This window comes from Dioscorea cayenensis, chromosome 5 (genome assembly GCF_009730915.1).
Source record: "Dioscorea cayenensis subsp. rotundata cultivar TDr96_F1 chromosome 5, TDr96_F1_v2_PseudoChromosome.rev07_lg8_w22 25.fasta, whole genome shotgun sequence".
Taxonomy (NCBI): Eukaryota; Viridiplantae; Streptophyta; class Magnoliopsida; order Dioscoreales; family Dioscoreaceae; genus Dioscorea; species Dioscorea cayenensis.
Genome location: NC_052475.1, coordinates 4,461,007 through 4,483,155, shown reverse-complemented (window position 1 = coordinate 4,483,155; position 22,149 = coordinate 4,461,007). Strand labels below are relative to the sequence as shown.

General features: G+C 32.7%; 3 protein-coding genes across 8 annotated transcripts; 2 read left to right on the top strand and 1 right to left on the bottom strand.

Annotated features, from left to right (window-relative positions):
* The first annotated feature begins 1,973 nt into the window (after nt 1-1,973).
* Nucleotides 1,974-10,205, top strand: LOC120261314. 4 transcript variants are annotated; one of them, XM_039269165.1, is made up of 11 exons: nt 4,221-4,332; nt 4,406-4,486; nt 4,662-4,799; nt 5,476-6,303; nt 6,887-7,252; nt 7,828-7,889; nt 7,976-8,065; nt 8,912-9,005; nt 9,490-9,633; nt 9,716-9,792; nt 9,888-10,205. In XM_039269165.1, exons 3-11 carry the CDS (start codon nt 4,722-4,724, stop codon nt 9,910-9,912), a joined length of 1,764 nt encoding a protein of 587 aa, XP_039125099.1. In that variant the 5' UTR covers nt 4,221-4,332; nt 4,406-4,486; nt 4,662-4,721; the 3' UTR covers nt 9,913-10,205. The 4 variants fall into 4 exon arrangements, with proteins under 4 accessions (XP_039125100.1, XP_039125101.1, XP_039125099.1 ...); XM_039269166.1 differs by lacking the exons at nt 4,221-4,332; nt 4,406-4,486 and adding an exon at nt 1,974-2,123; XM_039269167.1 differs by lacking the exon at nt 4,406-4,486 and having other exon boundaries at nt 4,197-4,332.
* A 4,611-nt stretch (nt 10,206-14,816) lies between these two features.
* Nucleotides 14,817-18,167, top strand: LOC120261769. 3 transcript variants are annotated; one of them, XR_005536635.1, is made up of 4 exons: nt 14,817-15,057; nt 16,187-17,597; nt 17,809-17,989; nt 18,067-18,141. XR_005536635.1 is itself a non-coding variant. In XM_039269752.1 (3 exons), exon 2 carries the CDS (start codon nt 16,419-16,421, stop codon nt 17,595-17,597), a length of 1,179 nt encoding a protein of 392 aa, XP_039125686.1. In that variant the 5' UTR covers nt 14,817-15,057; nt 16,187-16,418; the 3' UTR covers nt 17,809-18,167. The 3 variants fall into 3 exon arrangements, 2 of the variants coding, with proteins under 2 accessions (XP_039125686.1, XP_039125685.1); XM_039269752.1 differs by having other exon boundaries at nt 17,809-18,167; XM_039269751.1 differs by lacking the exons at nt 17,809-17,989; nt 18,067-18,141 and having other exon boundaries at nt 16,187-17,763.
* Nucleotides 18,168-21,448: 3,281 nt separating this feature from the next.
* On the bottom strand, nt 21,449-22,062 carry LOC120262157. Its single transcript, XM_039270229.1, has one exon. It carries the CDS (start codon nt 22,006-22,008, stop codon nt 21,529-21,531), a length of 480 nt encoding a protein of 159 aa, XP_039126163.1. The 5' UTR covers nt 22,009-22,062; the 3' UTR covers nt 21,449-21,528.
* Between the last annotated feature and the right edge of the window lie 87 nt (nt 22,063-22,149).

The following is a 22,149-nucleotide window of genomic DNA, read 5'->3' as shown; positions in this document are numbered from 1 at the left end:
ATAGTGGCATAAATTGAAATATATTTTTTTAAAAAGTTTTTATGGTGGGTTGGTGGGGTAATTGACTGGTGTGCTTTGTCTTCTTAGATTAAAAACATATAATTTTTAACTTTCTGTTCCCCAAATTGATGATGTGGATATATGTGAAAAAAATATCTTATTTATTTATTTACTCACCTCCATTTGTTTTTTTTAAAATAAAAGAATATAAATCATAATTTATTGCAAACTAAAAAAGCGATAAAAAAAAAACATCACTATAGGTGATACATAAAAATAGAAAAACAACAAAAAGTAAAAAAAAACAAGAACGGAACGCAAGCCTCAGACGAGATAGTGAAGTCTGCCTAAAAGAGACACAACCCTACTTGTGTGCCCAAGAAAAGGCAACTACTCATGAGAGTGAAGCGCCGGTGATGTGGTGTTGACATGCTCCATCTGCCGCTCATTCAAAAACGAAAGAGAACACCTGAGCTTCTATGTTGAGTTTGAGAAATTTGGAGGGGTCCCTAGTTGAAGAGATCCAATTAAGAAGTATAAGAATAATTTTACCAATAACCAAAAATAAAAATGCAACATGTAAATGAAAAATCCGATTTTTTCTCTCAATTCAGATATTTTAGAATAAAGCTTTAGATAGGAGGTCTGAGAAAGTACGAAGATTAGCATTAGAGGACCTCAACCAGGAGGTCCAAACTTCATTTATTTTTTATCCATGTTCAACTCAACTAATCATGTGGCATTTTTAATTTTTTTAAAATTTTTAATTTTTTTTAACAAGGTGGTATGGCATCCATGTGCATTGAGGCACATCAACAATGAATTAGAATGGACAATTATATATATATATATATATATATATATATATATATATATAATTTTATTGAATATTTGGAAAATATAAATATGAAAAAAAATGATTTTTAATACTATAATATAACATGTGTATATATAAAATTAAAATGTAACAAATGGTTTCGGTTTGTTTTACTTGAGATTTGAACTTGTTTTCTCAGTAGGATTCAAACATTTAACACAGATATAGACTTTTTAAAAAATCTAAGTAGATTCACTTAATAAATTGTTATTCAAATAAACTAATAAAAAACCTAGCTTTACGAAAAAGCTGATATTTAATTAAATTCAATTAATGAATAATCTCTCTAACAATTTCAAGATATAGTTCTAAAGATAGGTTTCAAATCTCATTGTTTTATTTTAATTTATTTTATTAAAAGTAATAATTTATTCCTCCTTTGACTTAAAACACATTTTTTATAGTATATCTTTTGCCAGTTTTATACATCAAAAAGGAGCTGATTTAGAAATTGAGTGGAGAACAAAAAAAATATTCTTATAAAAAGTTGTACTAAAGTTATGTGTTTATCATATTTAATTATTTAAATATGCGTTTTCAATTTTAATTTTAAAATTAAAGAGAAGCTAAATGGATGTCAATAAGGTCATTTTATCTCACTAATCCAGAACCGTTGTGCCAAGACTTCACTCAAATAGAAAATTAAACAAAGGGCTAATAATGAATTTTTGTAAAAATCAAGGAGCAAGAAATAATTAATGAAATGCCAACGGGCAATAAATAAAAACGCTCCCATATTGGTGCAGGGATTTCACTCAAATAAAAATTAAACAAAGGATTAATAATAAATTTTGTAAAATCAAGGAGCAATAAATAATTAATGAAATGCCAACTGCAAAAAATAAAAACTCTCCCACATTAGTGCGGGACTTCATCCATAAAAAAAATAAACAAAGAGTTAATAATGAATTTTGCAAAACCAAGGAGCAACGGATAAAAAATGATCTAATATTGGGTCCGGAACTTTACTGAAATAGAAAACTAATCAAAGGGCTAATAAGGAATTCTGTAAACTCTAGGACTAATATACAATTAATGAAGTTTCCAGGGGGCAATGGATAAAAACGCTCCTATATTAGTGTTTTTGCTCTGCTCTCATTTCACATCAGTGACAGCGAAACGAATCAGATTCAAATCTCTGGCGCGTCCAAGAAACGATTTTTAGGGTTTCAATTCTCCTTTGTCTTCGATCTTGGATCTTGAACCTCGTCGATCTTTTCCATACTAGACGTATAGAGAAATGGAGGTATGTGGTCACACCCCTTTTCTCATCTCGAGTGAGCTTCATGTGGGAAAGAGTGGTAAACCCTAGTTTTTCGGTTTAATTGCTTTCTTTTTTCGATGTTTGATCTCGGATTTCAAGCATTTTCGGCTTAGTTTCACTGTGTTTTGGATGATTTGTGAAAAAGAATGGTGGGGGGTTTATAATTCCCTTTTTTGTTTGAGCTTATACCATGAATTCAGTGATCACTGAGTTCCGACTGGGATAATTTCTTTGAATTAAAATTATGCCCGTTTTCACTTTTCATGTTTTTTTAAATGTTTTTTTTTTCCGTTTTTCTTTGTTTTTTTTCTGATATTATTTCAAGCCTAATTTCACTGTGTTTTCGAATGTTTGAGTGCAAGGATGGTGTGGTTTTGAATTCTCTTTTCTGTTTAGGTTTGCACTTTGAATTCGATGATCAATGAATGCTATGAGGGTTAATTATTAGAATACAAGTTCTTCATCAAATTTATGCCAGATTTCATGCTTTTTTTTACAGTTAATTTTTGACCTTTTTACAAAAAGTTTGAAGAATTTAAAGCAAAAAATTTTTAACCTTTCAAGGTGCCAGTGTGAAAAAGGTCATTTTACCTTTTTACTTTTAGCGCTATAGTTCCCCACATAGGTCTCCTGATGGCGCTCCACTAACAACCCCACTGTGATCATCAGCCAATCAACGGTTGAAATCATTGAATCAGGCCCACCCGCACTGGATGGAGGCCCTGTATAAGATAAATACAAAGCAATAGAAGCAGCTGAATATAAATAATATTTGGATCTATGAGGATCATGTGATGCATTTCTTTTTGTCTTTTATTCCTGGAGTTTTGAGTTAGCTTGCTTTCTTTTTTGATAAAGATATATACTTTATCATTATCTCCATAGGGAGAGATGGGATTGAAATTGGGGCAATGCTTTACTTTCATGGGGCAAAGTTGGCTAGAAAGCAGCACATCATGTGCCATGGCACGGTTCATTGCCAAATCATTGTCTCCTCGCCGTAAAGCCACGTTCTTGCATGTGCGTGGCTGTCTAGTCATCTTTTCGCGGGTCACTATGGATACATTTTTGTATCAATTTAAAATTTGAAGTTTTCAATCAGATAGTTAAATGGACGAACGTTAATCTAAATCTGTAGTTTTCTATTAGTTTAATATGGTGCTATAGAATGGTATATGTTTCTAATATATTAAAATAAACTTAAATAATTTTGGACGCCACTATTTCATGTTTGTTTGTTATTCAATTAATGATTATTTTACCAACTTTTTGACTGCCATGTTTGCATTGTAGCAATTTTGACATCCATGGGCTGGCAGGCATTATTGGTTAAGTGGACCAAACACATCACACTTGTCTCGATTGTGATATGACTAGTGTTCATGTGTTTGGGTTTCAAATATTTAATAAAAATTTATCACAAGTATTTATTTGTCCATGAGATGTATTTGGTAAAGAGCTTGTCTAAGTACAGTATTAGGTTGCTTGATTAACTGCTCTTTTGTCACGCTTGTTTTTTTTTCTAGAATCAATTGACAACTGGGGCAATACTGTTGGTCCCTGCATATCTTGTCTTGCAATGAAAACTTTATTGTCAGCGGGTCAGCTAAACTTTGAAGTTAGACATGTCTACGTGGCCCAAGTGGGTGCATTAACTTGTGTTTTTTTTTTAGATGTTCAAAAAACACTGATCAATGATGTGTTTGGGTTCCAAATATTTAATAAATAAAAACTTACCCATCTCCCTGGCACTATCAGACATGGTTGTAATGAGTAAACTCATTTGGGATGGATTTTTGCCTGCCATTGAAGCAGAGAACAATGAAAGGCCAAGAAGACAAGCAACCTCTGTTTCTCTTTCTCGGCACCACAAGGTAGGGACAAATTAGAGAATATGTACGCTAGTGATAGAAATACTGCCCAGCTTTCTTATCCTGTATCCCCATCAAGGCCACAACACAGGCAGACGTTTCACTTTTATTATTAAATTATTATTAAATTATTATTATTTATTGCCTTTGCTTTATTTTTTCCAATTATCAGTAAGCGTTACAGAGCACCTAACTAACTCTGGAATAGCACGGAATCCATTAATGCGCGGAGGTCGCAATCGTATTGAAACCCCCACCAGAATGACCCCCAAATTGCTCTCTATGTTTCTCCATTTCTCCATTACTTTTCTGAAGTGGAGGTACTAGGAACCTTGGCTTCAAAATCTTTTCTTTTCTTTTCTTACTTCTTCTGATTGCTTTATTTTGTTTCAGCCAGCTGTATGTAAGAACATGGGCAAAACATGAGTTTAGAGTCTTGTTCTTTGATGATGTACATGTAGAGATATCCAAGTGGTTGGCTTGCTTCGTTATTTCCTTTAGCTTTCCCCTGTTTTCTTGATTTAGATGTTGTTCTTGCTCCAGTATTTCGGATGATTTTGTTATTATTTACTTGTGGAATTCTATATTTTTTTGCTGAGTTAGAGCAATGACCTGTTTGATGTGTACTGATTATGGGTTAATTTCCCAGGATTTAGTGATGCAAGAAAGGTGATTGTGTAAGAAAGGTGAATTGTATGGTTGGTATGTAATGGCAACTGATGTAGATCAAGCATATTATGGGTGGTCACATGATGAATTACTGGATAGTGACAGGGTCGATTCTCAGGTAGTTATTGATGTTAGTTTTGGCATTTCTTTCAAATTTTCTTGTTTCTGTCGTTAATGTTGAACCTTGTTTATTTTCATTGGAACAACCATTTGTTTGTGTGAATTTCTGAATGGGTTCTTTTTTGATTACTTCACTTCTTCTTTGCTTGATGTATGTGCTCATACATTTAAAGTTTGTTTCCATTTGTTATTGTTGCTGCAAACTTCCTGAAAATATCCATATTAAAACTTGACCATCTTCAAAATGCATCTTTTCTGACCCTTTCCACTTATTATTGGAACCATTTCCTAATAAGGTATTGCCTTCAGCACATCTATCTTGTGAATTATAGCATATTTTATTGGTGTGATCACACCTGGTTTTACCTGACTTAAGGCACTGACCACCTCTGATGAATGCTTAACTACTTGGGAACAAGCTTGTAAATTTCTGGGTTTGTGTCAAGATATTGCTGTGAGAGGATCTGATCAATTTTGTGTAACTGGTTAAACTCCATGACCCCACCTTTCAAGTATTTTATCATACCATCTAGATGTTCAAATCCTGTAACTGTATGGGCACAATTTTATTATTATCTTTATTCTTTGCTTTGATTAATATATTTTGTTTTTTTCTAATTGTTTAGTGCTTGTAGATGGAAATTATCGCTTAATGAGTTTATTTTCTGATGCAGGAAGTTTCAGTTTCGCAAATGCTTGACCATGGTTCAATATCCTTCGGAAGATTTGCAGTTGAGTCACTGGCTTGGGCGAAAAGGTCGGCATTCACCTACAACGAACGGCAGGAGGAACTGGAGAAAGTCAAGAATCCTGGTTTAGTTGCCCAGAAAAAGGCATATTTTGAAGAATATTACAAAAAGCTTCGGGCTTTGAAAGCTATGCAAGATAATCAGCAAACTGAGCTTACATTGGAATATGGCGGTGATGGTAGCATTTCTAGCCAAACTGGGGAGGATGAGGAAACAATGGGGCAATCTGAGCATTATGGAAATGCAGCAGCAAATCTCCATGATGTTCTTGCAAAAGGAACCATGATTGCTCCATTAGAAAAGGACCATTTAAGCAGAAAAGCTTCTCAGACAGGACACTTGGATCCAGAGTCTACATTACCATGCCATGATTTGTTTGCAAGGAACTTGAAAGCAGCTGGACAAGCGATGCACTCAAGTAACAATATTCAGTGGCAACATATGGATACAGATTCTTACGTGGGTGAATCCCTTTGCGGAGGCACTGAAGTGATTGTACAACATGATATCATTGAATTTGAAGTTGAAAAGAAGTATCAAGATTCAGTGTCAGGTATTCGATCTAATGGAGCAGCTCAAGGGACTGTAGTGTCAATTGTTGAACCTGTAAAAGGAATCCAGAATACTGCAGCGAGTCCTACAAATTATAAACTGGGAGATATAGAAGATGCATCTGCTGACAACCATGCACCCAAAAAGAATAAGTCAATTATAAGGGCATCTGCTAACAGTATATCCTCTTCTACAGTTAAGGTATGTCGAAAGTCTGATTGGAGGTGTCTTCTGCTCTCCATTTTGTGTCCTTCTTCATATACATCCATGTCACCTTTTGTAGATAGTGAAACTTCATTTCCTACCAAAAAAATTATAAAAAAAATTGTACATTATCATATTTGTTGACAGTTTATTTCCTTGCAAGTTACTTCTATAGAACTAACTCTTAAGTGCATGCCCATGCATTATATATTTAATGTTAATTATGTATGTGTTTATTCATTTATTTAGCCTCGTTATACTCCAAGTTTGCTAATACCATTATGTCCAGTTTAGGACTCTGATATTCTTAAACTCTGAATATTCCTATTTATCTGAGCCAAGAATTTTGAAAAACTTGATACTTTGTTGCATAATTAGGGCTTCAGGCTAGCTTTTCATATTTCATATCACCCATCATTCACGGAATTGCTTGCAAACTTACTTGTGCTTGAAGAATTCTTTAACAGAAAATTTCCACCCTGTCATAATGCTTATAAACTCCAAAATAATTGTGTGTGTGCATATATATTTTGGGCAAATTTGTTGACATGAGCACTTTTTCCATTAAATTTGCCACCAGGAATTAACTGTTTCAGCTAGAAATTGTTTAAAGCTGAAAAATAGAATCAAGCCAGAAAAGGACAATGCATTGCAGAGACAAAAGCATCCCATTCACAAGACAACTGGGAAAGTTGAGAGGAACATTGGTTCATGCACATCCACTTCCCGTAGAGTATCAAAAAATATTAAATCAACTGTAGCTGTGACGCACAGGACCCTGACAGAAGTACGCTCTAATGGCACCATTCCACGCCCTTTTTCTCTTGCCACAGAAAGGAGAGCTGCAACTTTTGAAAATAAATTAGATGAAAGGGGACTGGTTACCAAACTACCAAATAGACTAACAACATCCCTAAATCATGCAAAAGGTGTCATTAGTGCACAGGTCAGATTTCAATCAGCAATGACAATCAAGATATCCTCATGCTTTTGGTTTTATTCTTCGAAAACTCATTGGCTTATATATATATTCATGCTCTTAAGCTATCACAATTGTCATAAACATGACTGATAACATTATATATATATATATATATATTTATATTTGAGATATTTATCTTTCCAATCATGAATTCTTGATGAAATTATTTTTTGAATCATTAGAATTAGGTTAAGGATCGGGAAATACTTGTATCTTGTTTTGTTGTACTTGCTGTGAACCATAATCTTCTACTATGCCCTTTTGTTCTCTGTATCGGGTTTTTGTTATAGTGTTTTTTTTTGTGGTAAGTAGGATATCAGGATTTTGGGCATCGACTCTTTGACGTGAGTCCTCTTTGCTTAACATAAACGTTGATATTACTTAATATTTGTTTATCAATGGATATATAATGTCTGTCTCATGGATTGGTTAGATTTTGCTTTTGTTTTTGTTTGAAATCCTTTGTTATAATGTTTTTACACGTTTGATTGGTTATCTATAGAAAGTGAATTTCTTTGTTTTCACTGTGGTAAATTCAGGGTTCATTCAATAAAACAGCCACGTCTAGTGGTGTGAGAAGTAAGGGACAAGAAAACAAAAGGTTAATTATACTGAAAATCTTGTCATAGAATTCTTTTGCATTCAAGATGTTACATTTTATCTGATTTCTATGTGTTATATTTTTAGAGATCAAGAAGTTAAAGACAAAACTTTAGCATGTGGTAAGCAGAGTTTTAATGGCAGATGTACTTTTGTGCTTGGACAGCAAATGGCAAGGTAAGACTACCCTGCTCAGACCTTTACGGCTTCCTCAATCCAGAGCCTTGATTTCTTGTTGATCTTGGTAAAAATAGTATTGGCACCATGGCACCATCTTGAGATCTTGCTGCTTACACTGTTTTACTTTTGTTAGATTTTTATATTTTGTACTAGTGGGCCCTTTATGGGTGCTACATAAGATTAAGGGTCTTACACCAAAAAATCTCAAGACTTAGTGGCTCAACCTCTATACTTATATATAAACCCATTACACTTTTATCACACAACTGATGTGGGACTATATTTCCAACACCCTCTCTCAAGTTCAACTTGGTTGAATTTATTCAAACTTGTACACCAGAGGTCTGTTTACCAGGATTTGTACACTACTTTGTGTCTCAAAGGTCTTATACACATGGACTTGTATATCACTTGTGTCTCAAAGGTCCTATTCACATGGACTTGTACACCACTTGTGTCTCAGATGTCATTTTTTTTAATATATATTGGGCTCCACTATATTACTCTGATACTATACTAGATTTTATATTTTGTACCGGTGGACTCTATATGGGTGCTACATAAGTTTAGGGGTCTTACACCAAAAAGTCTCAAGACTTAATGGTTCAACCCATTATATCTATATATAAACCCATTATACTTCTATCACACAACTGATGTGGATTATATTTCCAATAACTTTTATGACAATTGTTGGTCTTCATTGAACATTTTTATAATAGCTTGAATTTCAGCCAATAGTAACTCAAGCTGCCTCTACTGATGTATTCCGTAGCAGTCATCATTCAAGTTACCAGCATTGTAAATACAGTAAGAATTAAAAGACCTTTTTATTTTGCTTAGGTCTGTAGACCTCCCTGCCCGTAATATACCTAATTGGAGCGGTGGAATTGATCACAAGTTCTCAATTGCATTTGGACGAAATCTGCGGAAAGAGGTAAAATGTCTGTGCTATCACTTTATCATCTTTATGTTGTCTTATATTCCAAGCATAGCTTTACCTTCATATTACTCCTAGAACTTTATGGACCTAACTCATTTGATTCAGTTTTCAGAAGATGTAAATTGTATGCACATTTATTTCGTAGATCTATATTTTGACGCTTAGTTTATGCATTAGTCGGATGCCCATTAATCTTTGGTACATGGACAAATATCAAAAGCATCAGCAGCATATAAGTTATTCTTACTTGGAAATATACATATGCACCTATTTTATTAACAAATATTTGAGGTTTAGATTATGAGCTGAATGATTTGGCTATCCATGTCTCCAGATTGTTAAGATCAATCAATCACTAGATATTTTCAGTATGCAGCGCATGAGAAGCCATAGAATTAAGTTTAGATTAGTCTTATATGATGCTTTGCCTTTATAAGAATATCATCTAGATGTGATCCCAATTTAACTGAATTTGCAGATTAAAGAGGACTTGAGGTCAAGGGAGCCTAGTGGATCAGGCACAAAGATTATTAAAGAGGACTTGAGGTCAAGGGAGCCTAGTGGATCAGGCACAAAGATTATGTCTTCCCATAATGAAAATCCAAGGACAGGGAATATAAAGGTTCATACTTCTTTGCAAATCTAGTGCCTTATGAATTTGTCCTGCATCTCTTTCATAACTCCAAAATCATGATGTTTTACAGGCAGGGCATTGTCTGACAAAGCCTGACAAGAAAAAGTTACCAATAGGCAATGCATCTGTCGATGTCAAAAAACCCAAGTGAGCACCTTCTCCATTATGAAATTCACATGCTTCGGCATAAAAATTTCTTTAAACATTTTAACTAAAGCAGCAAGTGAATGCTTGTCGGACAGGCAACCGATGCCACGGTGGCGGTAGCTCAGTTCATATGATTGATGGGACGAATCACTCTTTTGTGAATGCAAACAGTACAGTCCTTTGGGCCCTGCAACTTTGAGTCTAAGAAAGTTATGGATTAAGCTCGCCATTGGTAACTATATCATCAATCTCTGTATTTGTATTTGGATATGTCTTTCTTGACGAAGAGTTCTGCCCTCTGATATTCACCTGCAGTATATATATATATATATGTGATGTGCTGTTATTCCCTTTGTGTTGTAGTAGAACATCCGATGTGATAGAATTGCAATTTCATGTCATTACTGAGAGAAGCTATGCTTGTAGATTGTAAGGGAAAATAAAGTTACACAACCTTGGCCAAGGGAAGTTATAAATATAGTAAACTAGAATTTTTACCTTTACATTGCAAAAGTATGCTGTTCTTATGGTTCATAAATGTTTTTCATTCATTCATGGTAAATGAGTAAGGTTGAAATGAATCATTTTAGCCCCATTAGGACTAGGAACATTGACTAGTAAATCTTCATACGAGTTCTTTCTTCCTATATGTGTTCGTTTAAAGTTAATTTATATGTTTAGTTTGCATCTAATAATTTTTACAGTGGAGAAACTTTAGATTTTATGGCACATAATAAAAGAAAAGCTTATGAAAATGATTTTATCTGGCATGAATTCTAAGCAAAGAAACCTAAACTTGAGAAATAAGGATTTGATGGAATACTAGTTTTTAACAAGAATCATGTCGTATGAATTAATCTCTTCATCTATGTTTTACTGATTGATGTATCCTCCCAACAAAATAAGGACATAAAAGAGTTATAGTGATAATGGTGACAAAAGCTCTGTAATTTGTTTTCATTGCTCGGAGGATTTCATTTCTAAGGTTGTTAGATCTTGTGCATTTTCAAAAGAGATATAGTGATAATGGTGACAAAAGCAAATCACTCTTTTTCTTGAATGATCAAATAAAGCAGGAACTTTTTTTTTTCTTGTTATTTTTTTTTTCACCTTTAACTCCTATCTAGTCAAAAAAAGAAATTTACTGTCACATTTCTTCGGGATTTAGATATTCAGTAATGATTAAGATAGTTGATCACTTTTTTTCTTTTCATTGCTTTTTAACTTTTAACTTCTATTTCTTAAAAAAAAAAATTTAAGATCACATTTTTTCGGGATTTAGATATTACATAAACATTAAGGTAGTCAATTCCGTTTGTTCATTTTTATGAGAATTTCTATGAAGGATTAATATGACTTTAGTTCGCCTGCAAGAGTTTTCATTTTCATTTTTTTTTTCTTTGGTAGTTTTTCGATCAAATTGTGAGTGAAACATATATAAAACAGTGAATAAAAGTACAATTAAACATTTTTATAATTATACAAACTAGATGAGTAGAATAATGAGAAGAATATAGTTCTACATTGCATCAAAATGTGTGTGTATATATATATATATATATGAGTTTGTGTAGTCTAAGAATATATTGTACGTTGGATTTCAATCTAATGGTTTTCAGCTATGGTCTAAGAATATATTGTACGTTGGATTTTAATCTAATGGTTTTTCAGCTATGGATGATGCACAATTAAAAAGATAAATAATGAAGATTAAAGGGGAGATTATGCATGACAAAGTAGAAAGGGGAAAATACCACAGGAACTTGGATTGTACAAGGATCCATATGAAAAGTGAAACACCTCAGTAAGGCTGTGGTTAACTTTATTAAAAAAATAAAAAAAGTGGAGAAATGATTTTTTTTTCAAAAAAAGAAAAATACAAGGATTGGAGGCTTTTTAAGAGAGAACAGTAGTGTTGGGCCGGTACAAAATTAATTAGGTATGATGCACCAACCTGAGCACACTTTAATCACATCTTAATGGAAGATGAGCTACTTTAGTGGAAATCTCTTATTTATTAATTTTTTAATTTATTATTATTATTGCTCTTGTTCAAATGGTGGAGCTTGTGCTTCCACCACAAACCTATATATATATTAGTTTTAAACTTAAAAATTATAATCCAAATCCACTAGTATGACTAAAAATTTTCACATTGTCTTGTAGAGATATCTACTGTATTTTTTTAAGAACAATGATTAATAATGTTATATTTTGATCATAACCTTTGATGGTTGTAGAGTATTCATAAAATTTTATATTCTATTATTAAAAGCCGGGAAAAAGTATTTATGACTGTAAATTCTAAATACAATTCTCCTAAACTTTGAAATTTAATATTTTATGTGTTCAATTATCAATGTTTTTAGATGATTTGATAAGAGAGGCGCACAAGCTAAAAATTATTTCTATTTAAATTTTTTTAAAAAAATTATTTGTTATGTTCTTCACGTTCATACCTCTGTAATAATAGGTAATTTATGAAAAATTAAAATTTTATTAACTAATAAGTGCATATTTTTATTGGGACATATAAATAGAAGGAATTAACAGTGATTACTTACATAATCTATAATTAAAAATTTTAAATGTACCTAATGAATCTATGTAAAATTATAACTGCATATAACCGTGGATAGCCCTTCACTCTTCCACATATTCATCGTTATGGATAAAAAAATTTATATAACTATAGAAACATGAGTATATATATATATATATATATATATATATTATATGAGCCACGTCAATTTTATGTTCATAAATGATGTTTTATATATATATATATATATATATATATATTTATGTATGTATGTATAATTACAAAATATTGAATGCTAGAGAAGCAATGCCAAAAAATGGGGTTGACCATGACGAGTGACAACAATACTAATAAATAATTCCTGATATCATATGAATTTTGGAACCATTAGAGCTTTTCAAATACAGATTGTATTTATTCCTTTGAATTGCTATTTATAAATTTTGAGAACAAAACAACAAATCAACCATTGAAACCTAGAAATTTACACTCTTTTGTGAAGGTCAAATTTTACACCTTTAAACATACTGTACATTTATTTTAATGTTAAACTCCTAAAAAAAATTTTTAATTTTATTTTATATTAAAATTGAGTTAAAGAACTTAAAGCACATTCTGTGCTGTTTGTTTGAAGGGATTTGAATGTAGTTAGAATTACAAGATTTCTCAAAATTTTCTGTTTATTTGGTGGAATTTAAAAAATTGATGTAGTTGTAAGTTCAATTGACCCATTTTGAGTGAAGTTTGAAATACGGCCAATTTGAGCGTATTCCAAACTATGGGAGTTGAAATGCTTATCACAAAGCAAGTGAAAATATATTTTATGCCGTTTTAAATTTTTTAAAATTATTTTATTATTTATAGACAAGATTTAAATTAATTTTATATTTTAAGTTTAAAATTATAAAAAAATTTATAAAAAATGTTTTATTTTGTACTAAATTTCAAAATGTTTATTTTAAAATTTTGTTGTTATTGAAGAATAATTAATACTATATACTATATTTAATATAAATATTAAATATAAATTAATGAAAAAAATATAATAATATATTAAAGTAACTAAATATATTGTTTATTTTATAATTAATAAAATATAATAGTTTAATGTTATAATTAACAAAACTTGGGACTATATACCAAATTCATGTGTAAATAATTATAACCAATTACAAAATTTTATAATCGAGCATTCTAACTGTATCAAACCAAACACTAGATTTAACACTATTTATAATTTTAAATATAGTAATTATAACTATATAGAATTTGAAATCCGTTGTATTTTTAACTATATTTAATCAAACACTGGTAGTTTAAAATTTGTTGGATTGCAATATTAATAATCATTTTATTTTTCCATTTTAATAAATTCATAAATTCCCCCCTGACGTTTAAAAAAAAAAAATAAAATCACGCATGAACTTAGCTGAAAATATTAAGAAATATCAAATATTAAAAAAAAAAAAGGAACTTAGATGCAAGTATAGGATAACATGACGCAGAGATAGATGCATTACAGCCTTGAGACGAGTACTGTAGTAAAATCACAGCCGTGTGATGTAAATCATACGGTCAGGATTACGCCAGATGGACAAGGAACGAATCAATGGGCTTGTTGGGTGGCTAAAAGATTCAACCCTGGCGCTCAGTTGTCCCGGTATTTCCGCCGTTTCCGTACTATTGTAACCGGTTACCACCGGTCCCCACTGTTTTGCTGGGCCCCACCAGTCTTCCCGCATATCTATGGCAGTCCAGACTGTTCAATTACTATTTTACCCTCCCAATTACTACTGTTTTCTTTTATTTGTTCTATTTATATTTTTTTCTTTATTTTAAATATATATATAAATATTTAATTAGTTCCTGCAATGACAGGGAGGAAGCTGAGTGTTATTGTTATTAATAAAAACATTTTATATAGTTTATCCAAACCAATTATTGTAATATTATTATTCTATTAAAATTTATATTAGAAAATCATTTATGTTAATTTATTATTTTATTTCAACGGTTCAATACTTTGGGAAAATATAGTTGTTTTGAATTTGACAATCAAATGTAGAAACATTTTTTAAAATTAAAATATATATATACATATTAGTTGAGCTATTAGACATTGTACTTTTTTAAAATATCATATGTAAATGCATAATTTGAATTTTTTACAGGTTCCAATTTAAATACTACATTTCTTTAATTTTTCAAAACAAATTGAGATTTTTTTATATTTTTTTCTAAAAAATTTTATATTTTCCATATAAAAAATATCCAAAAAAAAACCCTTTGACAAATAGAGGGTAAAACAGACATTGCGAGGTGCATCTCTCCCGTGAAGGGGATGTGGTGGGGTCCATGATCCAGCTCGGCTCGTGATGTTAGCCGAAGCTAAGGCTCGGTTATATTACGAAGCTAATGACAGCTGGTGACAGCCTGTCATCAACCTCTTCTTCATCCCACCTTTCTCTCTCTTCCGCTCTCTCTTTCTTTCTTATTCTCTCTGCTCTCACACCGTACGCCATTTTTAGGGTTTTCGTGTTCCGATCGGCGTGGCGGGTACCGGAAAGCATACCTTGGATCCGGATTCGTCGTCGACCGAGCTTTATTCGGTGCGCAGCTACCTCGGATTTTGCCCGGGTTGCGCTTTCCCCCTCCGCCGGCGGTCCAGATTTGGACTTGAAGTTCTCCATGGAATGCCGGCCGATGATGTGATCTTATTTGAGGTTGGACCTTGCTTTTGTTTCTCTTTTGGATGGTTTCTCTTCTCTTCTGTTTGGTTTGTTTGTAGATCATGTACTTCAGTGCTTGAGTGGGAGAGATTTCTCTGGTTTTTAAGTTTTATCTGTTTATTTATTTGTTTTTTTTTATTATGGATATACATCATGGTTCATGAATGATTTCCAAATTTTTGGTTGTTGAGATTTGTGTAAATTGTGAAGAATGATGTGTGTGTGTGTGTGTGTGTGTGTGTGTGTGTGTGTGTTTGTAAATTTTGCTTCTTGAGTTTTTAATTGGTTTATTGTGTTTTTGGTGTGATTCTGAAACCTCGCATTGTGTTGATACTTTTATGCCTTTGTATTTTGATTTGTTTATTTATTTGTTTCTCTCTTGTGAGTTAATGCGTGGCTTGCAGTTTATTGGAAGAATGTTTTCTTACCTTTATAATGAACTGTTTTAGTTTATATATGTGAGGGTTATTGAAATGAGATTTAGTTGCTACATTTGAGGTGCAATAGTTGGTTCTTTGTCAGATTTGTTGATTTCTTTTGGAATTCTGATATGTTTAGAATGCAAAATTATTGGCAAAAAGTGTTGCTTGTTGATTTCGTTGCCACATTTGAGGTACAAAAGTTGGTTCTTTGTCGAATTTGTTGATTTCTTTTGGAATTCTGAGATGTTTGGAATGCAAAATATTAGCAAAAGTGTTGCTTGTTGATTTAGTTGCCATATTTGAGGTGCAAAAGTTGGTTCTCTGTCAGGTTTGTTGATTTCTTTTGGATTTCTGAGATGTTTAGAATGCAAAAATATCGGCAAAAGTGTTGATTGTTACTCCAAGAATTGACATCTTTATATGTCTGTTCTAATTTGTCACCGATCGGTTATTGTCGCATCATTTCTCAGTGATTTGCTTAGATGTTTGGATGTGCTCAGGGAATGGTTAATCTATTCGGTCTATGTTTGCCTGACTTTTGCATTGATTGTTAGTGATCATAATTAGAAAAGTAAATGCCTGCAATATGAGTCTAGTTATCTTCTTGCGCTCATTTCCATTTGCTTTTTTAAGCTGGGGTGTATCTTATGATGTTTCTTCGAAGATGTTATCCACTTAAAAGCTTGTGTTTTGTTCTGTAGTTGTATTAAGTGGGGAGGCAAACCTTAACCACTGTGGGTAGCTTCATCAACGATAGTGAGATTGCAGTCAGCACATCGGATCTATGCATGGTTCCTTGTGGTCTAAGAAGGTGCAGTGTCTCCCCAAATTGGACTTCTGCCTTGGGGAGCTAGTTGTCCTTGTGGTGGTACCTTTGGGCCTTCTTGGTATCGATGATAGCTGAGAGCATGCGTGGAATCTGTGGTTCTGGTGATGCCCCTGATCAGACGCACGGCCGATGCATTCGGTGTGGTAACAATCTGTCTTGTGGCTATTGCTGCTTTTCTCGGCCTGCTCTGCATCTATCGTTTAGTCTACTTCCAGCTGAGGATCCGAAGAAGATGTTTTCTCCAGCTTAGTTACTTCAATGGTCCCTGGCTGACTCGCATTGCACTAATTTTGGTGGCTGTCTGGTGGGGTTTTGGGGAAGTGGTCAGGCTAACCTTATTGAAAGGGGAAGGAAGGCTCTTCTCTAGCTTAACATGGCAGAAGGATGTTTGCAAGTTCTACATTGTATCAAACCTAGGGTTCGCGGAACCCAGTGTGTTCCTCATGCTTGGGTTTCTCCTACGTGCCTCCCTTCAAAGGAGAGAAACAGGCACACTAAGCCCTCGATGGAACAGGAAGACAGTTGGTTACGTTCTCTTTTACTCCCTTCCAGTCTTTGTCATGCAACTGGTCCTCATTCTAATTGGTCCTAAGTTTGTCAAGCCCAAGAGTAACCATAGATCAAATTTGACCAATTTCTTCTCCACCAGTGTTATGAATGAGCAAATCAGTATATGCACCAATCCCTTAGTGAGCACTATGATTCTGGGGCTTTTTCATTCCTCCATGATCTGCTATATCTGCTACATAGGAACCAAGGTAGTGTCACTGGTGATCAATAAGGGACTGAGGCTGAGGGTATACATTCTGGTTGCTTCAGTTATCATCTTCCTCCCTATGAGAGTGCTCCTACTTGGGCTTTCCGTTCTCCCGCACCGAGGCCACCTTGTTTTTGAGACCATGGTATTTGCTGCCTTTGTTGTGCTATTGGTTTGCATCGTGGTTGGTGTTTGTATGCTGGTCTATTTTCCTGTGGCCGATTCCCTGGCGTTGCAGGATGTCGGGCACATACGTATGGATGACATGCCCTACGATGACTACTACAGCGATGGTGCTTCACTCATTGCTAATCAGAGCCACCAAGAGACGGGCAGGAACTCAGATGCATCTGCCAGGCATGGCTCAATATCCTTCCGTGGCGTTCTCAAAGATGAGCCCTCAGCATCGGGTAGTGTCGATGTCAGCTTCTTCCCTTCCAACAGCCTTCACATCGGCACACCCTTGGCTCCTTCACAACCCTCTGTCAAGCCTATGGTTCCTCTAAGTGAAGTTCTCATATACTAAGCAAGTTTAAATGTCCTCTCTTCTTTTTTTGTTTTTTTTTTTTGTTTTTAGTTACTCTTTCCTTTTCTTGAATGATATCAGTTTTGTGATAAATGAAAAAGGTTCTCATGTAAAGTGGTTTAAAGCAGCTCCATTTGAATAATCCTTGATCACATAATCTCTCTCATGTTAGTCAGTCATGTGTTGTTGTTGTTGTTGTTGTTGTGTGTAGCTCATAAGCCTTTTGCTGAGCTGACAAAGAGGTTGCTGACTTAAAATAACAGTGCATCCACCTTGAGTATAGCTGTCAACAGGCTTTGCCTCATTTGCTGCTGCTTTTACATCCAAGGATGAAGCCAATTAACATGGCTTGGCACTTGGCAGGATTGAAACATACCCCACTCCACCCCCAGGTGAGCTGTTTGCAGGCTTTCTCTTTATTAATTTTACCCCAAAACTAATCTCTATCTTCATCTATTCTCACTGTCAGCATTGTTGGATCCACATTGCCCTTCACATGCCAACTTGTTTATATAGCTTTTGCCTGCTTTTTTTAGTCTTATATTTATGATTTGACCTGGACCATTTTCTGATCATATGTTATATACATAAATTTTTTATTTTTATTTTTATTTTTATTATGAGTATTAGAGCAAAAGAAGTATGAGATGCAGAGTATATAGGATGGTAAAATATTGTGAAATCAAACAAGGCATGTGATGAATGTCCTAAAAAAGTGCTTGGTGCTCTTGTGAGCCCCAACAAGAAACGTTGGGGCAGTGTCTCATGGTACGTACTTAAATGTCTTTTGGCAGGCTCTCTTCAGTGCTTTGCTTCATCTCCATTCAATGAGAATGGACTGGCCTTTTGCATGCTAAAACCATTTGTTTGTTTGTTCTCATGGCCGCAAACAATGACTTAGTCTTTCATTTGAATTCAACTTTGAATCCAATGAAAAGATATATATATATATATATATATCTATCTATCATTCATTTGTTGCGGTTGAGTTGCTGTTGTTATTATTATGTTTCACGCCTTGTGGCAAAGGTCATGTGCCATTTAGTACCCACTTGTGCAGCAGCCAAATACCATTTCATGTGCATGCATGTAGACTGCTTTCTATGTTTATGTTAAGGTTCAACAAATCAATCACACCAAAAAAGATCTTGCTATTATTGGAACCAAATAATTGTTGATATATTTTTCTTAGTTTATCTCTCAAAATTTCCTCTTTTTTACTCTTTAGTTTAAAAGTTAGATTTTGTTAGATTATAGTGGACAGTAATTGTATGTGGACAGTAATTGTATGCATAAACATGGTTATAATTTGGGATGATATTTCCTTGTTAATCCTGAAAAAGTATGGTCACATTAAACAATTAATAAGTAACATTAATTCATTCATTTTCATGTTGAAATTATTAATTAATCAAATGTTGTTTCACTTGCCCCACTTTGGATTTTTCTTAATAATGTTGCTATAATTTGTGATGTTTTATGTATTGTTTTATTTATTGAGCACTTGAATTGATTTGTCCTTTTTTTTTCTTCTTCTTTTAATAAGAGTTTAATTATGTGGATCCAACATGAGAGAATCTTTGAAGTGGATTTGTGGATAGAGAATTTAAAGTTTTTTTGGAAAAGCACTATTCCATCCCTTTTAATAACAAGATTGATCATTTGGGCAAAATTTTTGAATCAATCTTATTGTAATGGTCCCATGGATGAAATAATTTTTTTTACATATATCCCCACAAAATCCCAAAATTATATATATAAATACATATATCACATCTACAAAAGTCTCTCTTTCTATAAATACTCAAAATTATGTCAATATATACTTTTCTCATGGTCTGATCATGGGTTATAGCAATAAAGATTAATTATTTTATGCAAAAAATCACGTTGGACCTACTTAAGTATTACTTTAGATGTATAAATATACTAATTATATAAATAGTTTTTTTAAATATAAACTTATCTAATTAATAGTTATAACTCAGAATATAAAAAATCAAGAAAGGGCAAAATATATATATATATATATATATATATATTAGAGATGTATATATAAAAGCTATAGAAGGTATTTTACCAATTTCAAGTTCTTATATGATCAGACAGAACTGGTGAATTTTTTGCTTACTTGACTTTTTTTTTTTGTATTCTGATTAAGAATAATTAATTAGATATGTTTATAGTTTTTCTAAACAAATTATTTATATAATTAATATATTTTGGTGCATAAGGATACTTTAATTAATAATTATGTCACTCTTGTGCTTATGCCACTCTTGATGGTTATCTATAAATTTTGTGACCATTTACTAATATTTTAATGCAAATGAGATTTTTTTTTTTTTAAAAGCCGCCAGACCACGTTAAGTATAGGATAGCAGATTGCAACCTTGGTTATATTGACATAATCCTGCTGGGCTGGCAACCACAAATCTTTTATTTTTATTTGTTTTTCTTAATAACAATTAGTTTTTGTTAGCATTAGGATACTGATAAAGACCAAGTATTATTATTAATATTATTATTAATTATTATTATTATATGTTTGATTTGGTTCATAATCATTGTTAAGTAATTGTGATATGTTTCTATTTCTTGACTAGGTACATAATCCAAAATGGAATCTTAAAATAATGCTTCTTTTGGTTTGGTTTTGAATAATTCTCATGTCATGTTGGCTTCGGTTGTTGACAATTGAATAGATTGTTTTGTGGACAAGCCAAGCCTGTTTTGGTTGATATAAAATTGGTATCTTTGAATTGGGTTTCTATTTTTATTATTGTCCAAACACAATCAAACAACATCCCGTGGCTCAAAAAATTTGGTCACTTTTTTTTTTATTTTTTATATATGTTTTTTAGTGGACTTACAAAATTATTATTATTTTTAAATATATATATATATATATATTTGTTTTCCTTAAAAATTAGGGTTAATGTCATCCACTTTATTAAAAGGGTTAATTACACTATTAGTTCGTGCACTATGGCGTATGGTAAAGTTTAGTCTTTGTTATTTTTAGAAACGAATATTATATTGTGCTTGTAATGTTCATTGTGATCCTTGTAAGTTATCTGCTGTCCATGTGGCAATATGCAATGTGACATGTGGCATATCATGTTATCTTATAAAATATTATATATATATATATATATATATATAGAGGATACGTCCTCTTGCCAGCGTTCACGAAAGCGTATCCGTGAACGTTATCCAACCATGCTACACTGATACGTGAACGATAGCATATCACGACTATTTATAAGCGATGATTAAAAAAAGTGGGATCGACGTATTTTTGATCCGAGCTGTCCGATCGATTTTTAAGCGCATGAATCGAATCGATCACGGTAGTCCAACTCTATAAAGATCAGATCATCGTCTGCGGACGACTTACTGACGTCCCACGAGATGATGTTTATCATCATATATATATTATTTGTCATAATAGTTATTATATAATAAATTATTTGGTCAATTGCTCATAGTATTTTTAATGGTTTGGTAAAAATGTAGTTTTCAAAACCATTGCGCAATATCGTGTGGTAGTGTTTTTTTTAATAAAAATAAATAAATAAATAAAATTCATGGGGTAGTGTTATAAAATATAAACTCTTATATGTAAAATCAAGAATTTGATTTTTTAATATATATATATATATAGTTGAGAATTTAAAGTGTGTTTATTTATCTATAATGTAAATAAATAAATAAATAAAGAGGTTCCAAACAAAATTTAAGTTTAAAAAGTTATAATGAAGATGATTTTTATTATTTTTATAAAATAGATAAATTAACCACCAAATATCCAAAATGACAAATATTAATAAATTTATTTATTCATTCATTTAAAAATACAAACAGGAGAGGCTTTGGGTTTATCCTCCCCAAAAGGACAACAACAAACTAAGCATTTAAAATCCTTTCTCTACAAATCCAGCAACAAATCATTGGAACAATCAAACCCACATCCACATCTTGGACACTGCTCAAAATAAGAAACAGGCAAAGAAAAATAGAAAGAACCATGATAATAAAACCTCAACTCATCACCACTCACCACAACTCTATCAACACCAATCCACACAAAAAGAAATCTCACACTCAAACCTTTAACATCTCTCAAACTCCCAAACTCCACACTCCCTTTGATTATAGTCTTATACTTCAACATGTACTTCCCTTGCACTTCAAACTCACACTTATCAAACAAGAAAAACTCAAAGCTCCCTTCATTTGTTAAAAGATAGCTTTGAACACCTTGTGGAAGAAGCCCCTTTGGAAGACCATATCTCTCAAGTATATCATAAGCAGTGGCAGCATCACCAAGTGTTTCTAAACTAAGACATGATGATGATGATAATAACAATATATAGAGAATTAGGAACAAAGTTTTGTGGGTCTGCATTTGGGATGAGAGAAGGAAAAGGAATGGGTTTTGATTTAAGAGGAGAAACTTTTCTTTTGGGGAAAAAGTATAAAGAGATATTCTTGAATTAGATGCCTTGTTTATTTATTCAAGTTAATGTTTGGTTGGTTGGTGTATGTA